Raw genomic sequence first — 9,207 nt, 5'->3', positions numbered from 1 at the left:
GCTAGGTTTTATCTAGTAGAGGAGACCAGATCTCCTCATTACCAGGCTAGGAGCTAGGTTTTATCTAGCAGAGGAGACCAGATCTCATCATTACCAGGCTAGGAGCTAGGTTTTATCTAGCAGAGGAGACCAGATCTCCTCATTACCAGGCTAGGAGCTAGGTTTTATCTAGCAGAGGAGACCAGATCTCCTCATTACCAGGCTAGGAGCTAGGTTTTATCTAGCAGAGGAGACCAGATCTCCTCATTACCAGGCTAGGAGCTAGGTTTTATCTAGTAGAGGAGACCAGATCTCCTCATTACCAGGCTAGGAGCTAGGTTTTATCTAGTAGAGGAGACCAGATCTCCTCATTACCAGGCTAGGAGCTAGGTTTTATCTAGCAGAGGAGACCAGATCTCCTCATTACCAGGCTAGGAGCTAGGTTTTATCTAGTAGAGGAGACCAGATCTCCTCATTACCAGGCTAGGAGCTAGGTTTTATCTAGTAGAGGAGACCAGATCTCCTCATTACCAGGCTAGTTATAACACCTAGCAGAGTCTGTCTGTCTGTCTGTCTGTCTGTCTGTCTGTCTGTCTGTCTGTCTGTCTGTCTGTCTGTCTGTCTGTCTGTCTGTCTGTCTGTCTGTCTGTCTGTCTGTCTGTCTGTCTGTCTGTCTGTCTGTCTGTCTGCCTGCCTGCCTGCCTGCCTGCATAGGTGCGTGTGTTTGTATGTTGCAAGAGGTCCAAATCAAATATGGAGAATAACTTGTTACATTTAGACAAACAGGCCTCAGTCTCTCAGACTGGCTTTTTCCAGCCATGTAAGTCGGGGGGAGAGGACGGTGTGTGTGTGTGTGTGTGTGTGTGTGTGTGTGTGTGTGTGTGTGTGTGTGTGTGTGTGTGTGTGTGTGTGTGTGTGTGTGTGTGTGTGTGTGTGTGTGTGTGTGTGTGTAGGTTATGGGTGGAGTGTGTACACAGGCACAAGGAGACACTTGTTGCTGGTTGGGTGTGTATCAGAAGTGGGGGGACAAGAGGGGGGGGTGAGAGTAGAGTGATCTCTCTGTTCCTCACCAGCTCCTGTGACTTAAGCCCAGTTTGTTCTGACGTGGGTTTGACTGTGTCTGTGGACATTTCAAATCAAATCAAACTTTATTTGTCACATGCGCCGAATACAACAAGTATAGACTTTACCGTGAAATGCTTACTTACAAGCCCTTAACCAATAGTGCACTTCAAGAGGAGTTAAGAAAATATTTACCAAATAAACTAAAATAAAAAGTAATAATAAAAAGTAACACATAAGAATAACGAGGTTATATACAGGGGTACCGGTACCGAGTCAGTGTGCAGGGTACAGGTTAGTTGAGGTCATTTGTACATGCAGGTGGGAGTGAAGTGACATTTGGGTGGATGGCTGTACATTTGGGTGGATGTCTGTGGATATTTGGGTGGATGTCTGCGGATATTTGGGTGTGTATTTGTGTGTAATTGTACTGTGTATGTGTATATTTGGGGTTTCCCAGGTATATCTCCAGGGGCCACCCGGTGTCTGTCCATTTGTACTTCCTGTCAGACGTGTTTCAAGGCTACCTGGTTCGTCAACATGCTAGTAACCTAGCAACCAGCCAGCTAGAGACCCTAGAGACTTGGGTCTCCCATAGCAACCACTTCACCCTGGCCCCGACAACCAACACACTCAACAGACTACAGTTCGCAGAGGTGAGACACACACACGCCCGAACGCACACACATACACACACATTTTAAATGTAACCTTCTGCAAACACCTGCAGCCTCTAGTATCCCTGATCCCTGGTACCTGGGAGAGAGAGATGGGGGTTCTGTCCCTGCTGAAACAGGCTTTGGTACCTGGGAGGGAGAGATGGGGGTTCTGTCCCTACTGAAACAGGCTCTGGTACCTGGGAGAGAGAGATGGGGGTTCTGTCCCTGCTGAAACAGGCTCTGGTACCTGGGAGAGAGAGATTGGGGTTCTGTCCCTGCTGAAACAGGCTCTGGTACCTGGGAGGGAGAGATGGGGGTTCTGTCCCTGCTGAAACAGGCTCTGGTACCTTGGAGAGAGAGATTGGGGTTCTGTCCCTGCTGAAACAGGCTCTGGTACCTGGGAGAGAGAGATGGGGGTTCTGTCCCTGCTGAAACAGGCTTTGGTACCTGGGAGGGAGAGATGGGGGTTCTGTCCCTAATGAAACAGGCTCTGGTACCTGGGAGAGAGAGATGGGGGTTCTGTCCCTGCTGAAACAGGCTCTGGTACCTGGGAGAGAGAGAGATGGGGGTTCTGTCCCTGCTGAAACAGGCTCTGGTACCTGGGAGAGAGAGATGGGGGTTCTGTCCCTAATGAAACAGGCTCTGGTACCTGGGAGAGAGAGAGATGGGGGTTCTGTCCCTACTGAAACAGGCTTTGGTACCTGGGAGAGAGAGATGGGGGTTCTGTCCCTGCTGAAACAGGCTTTGGTACCTGGGAGGGAGAGATGGGGGTTCTGTCCCTGCTGAAACAGGCTCTGGTACCTGGGAGAGAGAGATGGGGGTTCTGTCCCTACTGAAACAGGCTCTGGTACCTGGGAGAGAGAGATGGGGGTTCTGTCCCTACTGAAACAGGCTCTGGTACCTGGGAGAGAGAGATGGGGGTTCTGTCCCTGCTGAAACAGGCTCTGGTACCTGGGAGAGAGAGAGATGGGGGTTCTGTCCCTGCTGAAACAGGCTCTGGTACCTGGGAGAGAGAGATGGGGGTTCTGTCCCTGCTGAAACAGGCTCTGGTACCTGGGAGGGAGAGATGGGGGTTCTGTCCCTACTGAAACAGGCTCTGGTACCTGGGAGAGAGAGATGGGGGTTCTGTCCCTGCTGAAACAGGCTCTGGTACCTGGGAGAGAGAGATGGGGGTTCTGTCCCTGCTGAAACAGGCTCTGGTACCTGGGAGAGAGAGATGGGGGTTCTGTCCCTGCTGAAACAGGCTCTGGTACCTGGGAGGGAGAGATGGGGGTTCTGTCCCTACTGAAACAGGCTCTGGTACCTGGGAGAGAGAGATGGGGGTTCTGTCCCTGCTGAAACAGGCTTTGGTACCTGGGAGGGAGAGATGGGGGTTCTGTCCCTGCTGAAACAGGCTTTGGTACCTGGGAGAGAGAGATGGGGGTTCTGTCCCTGCTGAAACAGGCTCTGGTACCTGGGAGAGAGAGATGGGGGTTCTGTCCCTGCTGAAACAGGCTCTGAGTCACTATTTGTTAAGTGTCTTTATTGTCAGGTTGCTGCTGGTTTCTGCAGGTTGTTGCAGGTTGCTGCAGGTTGCTGCTGGTTGCTGCAGGTTGCTGCAGGTTGTTGCAGGTTGCTGCAGGTTGCTGCAGGTTGTTGCTGGTTGTTGCAGGTTGGTGCAGGTTGCTGCAGGTTGTTGCAGGTTGCTGCAGGTTGCTGCAGGTTGTGCTGGTTGCTGCAGGTTGTTGCAGGTTGCTGCAGGTTGTTGCAGGTTGTTGCAGGTTGTTGCTGGTTGCTGCAGGTTGTTGCTGGTTGTTGCAGGTTGCTGCAGGTTGCTGCAGGTTGCTGCAGGTTGCTGCAGGTTGTTGCTGGTTGCTGCAGGTTGCTGCAGGTTGCTGCAGGTTGTTGCTGGTTGCTGCAGGTTGCTGCTGGTTGTTGCAGGTTGTTGCAGGTTGTTGCAGGTTGTTGCAGGTTGCTGCAGGTTGCTGCAGGTTGCTGCAGGTTGTTGCAGGTTGTTGCAGGTTGTTGCAGGTTGTTGCAGGTTGTTGCAGGTTGTTGCTGGTTGTTGCTGGTTGCTGCAGGTTGTTGCAGGTTGTTGCAGGTTGTTGCAGGTTGCTGCAGGTTGTTGCAGGTTGCTGCAGGTTGTTGCAGGTTGTTGCAGGTTGTTGCAGGTTGTTGCTGGTTGTTGCTTGTTGCAGGTTGTTGCTGCCCCCTGGGGATGACATGTGGTACTGGATGTGTCCTGTCAAGCTGTAGCTGGAACACTAATTTAATTACCATTTGTTAATTAACAGGGAAGTCGTTAAAACAATCAAGTAGTGCACAGGCTGCCTTTCAGGGGAGTTAGTTTCCACCTGGTTAGCCTGCTGGAAATCCTTCACACGTTTCTCTCTATCTACAGTATCTCTGTTTTCATTCAAATCAATCCTCTGTTTCTTGATCTCTCTCAATATCTCTCTCTTTCTCTGTCCTCCCCCTCCTCCCCTCAGGTGGGTACAGACTGGGACGCCAAAGAGAGAGTCTTCAGGAACTTCGGAAGCCTCCTGGGCCCCACGGAGGAGCCGGTTGCCATGCAACGCTGGGGCCGGGGACAGAACGTCACGGTAACCGTCGTCTGGGTGGACCCCACCAACGTCATCGCCGCCACGTACGACATCCTGGTGGACGGCGGGACAGAGTACACACACTACCGGCCCCCGTTATCCGTGCCGTTACGACCCGGCGTGTGGACGCTGCGTGTGTTGCATCACTGGAACCTGCTGGCCTCCACCAGCTTTGTGGTTTCACCTCTGGAGTACCACGACCAGCAGCCTATACGCCAGGGTAAACACACACACACACACACACACACACACACTGGACTGATCACTAGAACCTGGACACCTCTATATACATCACCTGGAACACACTAACACACACCAAACCACACACACACATTCACAGCCTATCCTGTAACTCCTACATGGAATTTTAATAATGATCTCCCTTTCGCCCCTCCCTCTCCTCCTCCTCCCCTCTCTCTCTCCCTTCCTTCCTCCCCCCCCCCCCCTTCTCCGTCTTTCTCTAGAAGACACAGTGAAGCTCCACAGCGGCCCGGTCCGTAACTCCTACATGGAGCAGAGTTTCCACGGCCTCAACCCCATCCTCAACCTCCCTGTGCACCTGGGACAGGTGGAGGAGGCGGAGTTTAAAGCATCACTGACAGGGGCGGAGCTCCAGAGCTGGGTGGACCATCTCCTGTCAGGGGTGTGGTCTGCAGCGGACGTGTGTTCTCAGGGTCCTAGCTCCTGTCCCGTTATGCAGCGGTGTCGGGAGACGGGATGGAGCGCGCTCAGTCCCGACCCAAAGTCTGATCTGGGCCCCCCCAGAGGGAGCGGACGGATTAGGTAGCACCGTCGCCACGGCTACTGCTACAGCCAACCAATGGCTTGGAGGATGAACTGACGGGAAAGGTTTTTGTGTGTTGTGCACCACGGCTATCGTGAGATGGTCTGCTGCGTCCTAAATTGCTCCTCCATTTCCTATATCCTGAGTGGACAAAACATTAAGAATACCTGTTGTATCCATGACTGACCAGGTGAATCCAGGTGAAAGATATAATCCCTTATTGATGTCACCTGTTAAATCCACTTCAGTCAGTGCAGATGAAGGGGAGGAGACGGGTTAAAGAAGGATTTTGAAGCCTTGAGACAATTGAGACATGGATAGTGTGTGTGTGCTATTCAGAGGGTGAATGGGCAAGACAACAGATTTAAGTGACTTTGAACAGGGTAGAGTAGTAGGTGTCAGGCGCACCAGTTTGTGTCAAGAACTGCAACGCTGCTGGGTTTTCACGCTCAACAGTTTCTGTGTGTATCAAGAACAGTCCACCACCCAAAGGACATCCAGCCAACTTGACACAACTGTGGGAAGCATTGGAGTCAACATGGGCCAGCATCCCTGTGGAATGCTTTCAACACCTTGTAGAGTCCATGTCCTGATGAATTGAGGTGTTCTGAGGGTAAAAGGTGGTGCAACTGAATATTAGGAAGGTGTTCTTAATGGTTTTGTACGCTCAGTGTATAGTGCACTTCCATAGGGCTCTGATCAGAAGTAGTGCACTATATAGGGAACAGGGTGCCATTTGGGACGCAGGCGTGGGAGAAGATTGAATGCATTGGATTACTGTACGAACGGCGCCAACACCAAACATGGCGTAACTCAGGAGCCAGGTAGTAAAGAAGATTAGAAGAAAAGCTGTAGACTGAAACCAAGAAGAAATGAGATAAGGAGCAGAGTCATCCTCTTCAGCATCAGGTGGCGCCACCTGCTGTCTGGGAGGCTAAAATGACTCTAGGATTAGTTGGATTTTATTTATTTATTGATTGGTGTGTGTCCCAAAATGGCACCCTTTTCCCTATGTAGTGCACTACTTTAGACCAGAGCCCTAAGGGGAGTAGGGTGCCATTTGGGACAAATACTCATGCCTGGAGAAGAGGATGGAGGAACACGACACCGTCCTCTGAAAGGAGATGGAGGAACACGGCACCGTCCTCTGAAAGGAGATGGAGGAACACGGCACCGTCCTCTGAAAGGAGATGGAGGAACACGACACCGTCCTCTGAAAGGAGATGGAGGAACACGACACCGTCCTCTGAAAGGAGATGGAGGAACACGACACCGTCCTCTGAAAGGAGATGGAGGAACACGACACCGTCCTCTGAAAGGAGATGGAGGAACACGACACCGTCCTCTGAAAGGAGATGGAGGAACACGACACCGTCCTCTGAAAGGAGATGGAGGAACACGACACCGTCCTCTGAAAGGAGATGGAGGAACACGACACCGTCCTCTGAAAGGAGATGGAGGAACACGACACCGTCCTCTGAAAGGAGATGGAGGAACACGACACCGTCCTCTGAAAGGAAGGAGAGGAACACGACACCGTCCTCTGAAAGGAAGGAGAGGACTAAAAGGAGAGGAAGACCAGGAGAGAGGAGTGAAAATACCTCCATATTCTCATTTATTCTCCTCTGAGCCCCTACTGAACTCATTTGGACTAAGTGTGTGTGTGCGTGTGTGGGGGGGGGGGGGGTTCTTCTGTACCATGTCTGGATCTCTGCAGGTTATCGTGTGTGGGTTTTGTTCTGTACCATGTCTGGATCTCTGCAGGTTAACGTGTGAGAGAGACCAGAACTCAGCTATGCTGGATCCCAAAGGGGGTGCGTCACAATAATATCTCCTTTCTCCTGAAGTGTACACTCGTTCACTACTTCCCACCAATCTAAAAGCATTGGATTAGTAGAGCCGTAGTGGGAGTTTCCACCATGTTTCTGATACCAGTCATTTCCTTTTCAACCAGTGACAGGAAGTGAAGACACTGGGAGGAAGGAGAGATAATTGGCATGTACAGTAGCCAGGGATTGTATTCATCTCTCTGTCTATCCTGTAGAACTTTCTACTCTTCATGTGCTTTACATGTGAGAGAGTACAATTCTAAGTTACCTATTTATTCAAGTTTATATTCATGAAATAGTTTTATTTTTGTCAATGACTGATGTTTACATTCAGCATCCTATTCCCTACATACTGCCTATGGGCGCTGGTCAAATGTAGTGCACTATGTAGGGAATATGGTGCTGTTTTGGAGGCAATCATGCTGTGGTTTTTTGCACACGACAGAGAACCTGCTGTCTTGATTTCCAAAGGCCCTCAATCCCCTGTTGTCATGACATCAGACATGTTGTTCTGTTCAGGGCTACATCTCAATACTCTAAAGATGCTTCTCTTCCCCTCTCTTCTTGCTTCTCCAGGAAAGGAGCTTAAAGGGATACGTTGGCAATGAGACCTGCTAGCATGCTAGCAGATAGCGCAATGGCTGGAAGTCTATGGGTAACGCTAGTTAGCATTGGCTCACAAAACTACCTCCAACTTCCCTCATACTGGACACAGAGACATAAAAATACTATCCACGAGTTCATCTGACTCTGGGGAAGTAGATAAAGGGCCTCATTGCCAAAATCCCAAAGTATCCCTTTAAGGAAAAGAAGTGAGGAGAGGAGCTTGAGGAGAGGAGGTGAGGAAGCCTTAGTAGACTATTGAGATGCAGCCCTGTGACTATGGTCTACTGCCGCCCACAGGTTACATCCCAAATTGCATCCTATTCTATATATAGTGCACTACTGTTGACCTGGAAACGATGGGCCCTTTTCCCTATATTGTACACTACTTGACCAGAGTCCTATGGGTACCTTGTACAGCCAGTAGCCGGTTAGACAGTCAGTAACATTATAGACAGGATCACTGGGTCTGTATGTAACATTATAGACAGGATCACTGGGTCTGTATGTAACAGACAGGATCACTGGGTCTGGATGTAACATTATAGACAGGATCACTGGATCTGTATGTAACATAGACAGGATCACTGGGTCTGGATGTAACATTATAGACAGGATCACTGGGTCTGTATGTAACATTATAGACAGGATCACTGGGTCTGTATGTAACATTATAGACAGGATCACTGGGTCTGTATGTAACATTATAGACAGGATCACTGGGTCTGTATGTAACATACAGGATCACTGGGTCTGGATGTAACATTATAGACAGGATCACTGGGTCTGGATGTAACATTATAGACAGGATCACTGGGTCTGGATGTAACATTATAGACAGGATCACTGGGTCTGTATGTAACATTATAGACAGGATCACTGGGTCTGTATGTAACATTATAGACAGGATCACTGGGTCTGTATGTAACATTATAGACAGGATCACTGGGTCTGTATGCAACATTATAGACAGGATCACTGGGTCTGGATGTAACATTATAGACAGGATCACTGGGTCTGGATGTAACATTATAGACAGGATCACTGGGTCTGGATGTAACATTATAGACAGGATCACTGGGTCTGGAAGTAACATTATAGACAGGATCACTGGGTCTGGATGGAACATTATAGACAGGATCACTGGGTCTGTATGTAACATTATATACAGGATCACTGGGTCTGGATGTAACATTATAGACAGGATCACTGGATCTGTATGTAACATTATATACAGGATCACTGGGTCTGGATGTAACATTATAGACAGGATCACTGGGTCTGTTTGTAACATAGACAGGATCACTGGGTCTGGATGTAACATTATAGACAGGATCACTGGGTCTGGATGTAACATTATAGACAGGATCACTGGGTCCGTATGTAACATTATAGACAGGATCACTGGGTCTGGATGTAACATTATAGACAGGATCACTGGGTCTGGATGTAACATTATAGACAGGATCACTGGGTCTTGATGTAACATTATAGACAGGATCACTGGGTCTGGATGTAACATTATATACAGGATCACTGGGTCTGGATGTAACATTATAGACAGGATCACTGGGTCTGTTTTTAACAGACAGGATCACTGGGTCTGGATGTAACATTATATACAGGATCACTGGGTCTGGATGTAACATTATAGACAGGATCACTGGGTCTGGATGTAACATTATAGACAGGGTCACTGGGTCTGGATG

General features: G+C 49.4%; 1 protein-coding gene across 1 annotated transcript in view; it reads left to right on the top strand.

The window, feature by feature from the left end:
- Positions 1-6,745, top strand: part of LOC106593943 (xylosyltransferase 1) — a 51,789-nt gene extending 45,044 nt beyond the window's left edge. The window contains exons 10-12 of the mRNA XM_045715892.1: positions 1,502-1,697; positions 4,169-4,502; positions 4,747-6,745. Of these exons, the coding sequence (XP_045571848.1) occupies positions 1,502-1,697; positions 4,169-4,502; positions 4,747-5,069 (853 nt within the window). The 3' untranslated portion in view covers positions 5,070-6,745. The remainder of the gene's footprint in view (positions 1-1,501; positions 1,698-4,168; positions 4,503-4,746) is intronic.
- Positions 6,746-9,207: the final 2,462 nt, after the last annotated feature.

Source organism: Salmo salar, chromosome ssa03 (genome assembly GCF_905237065.1).
Source record: "Salmo salar chromosome ssa03, Ssal_v3.1, whole genome shotgun sequence".
Taxonomy (NCBI): Eukaryota; Metazoa; Chordata; class Actinopteri; order Salmoniformes; family Salmonidae; genus Salmo; species Salmo salar.
Note: the sequence above shows the minus strand (reverse complement) of the source record. Positions and strands in the feature narration are given on the sequence as shown.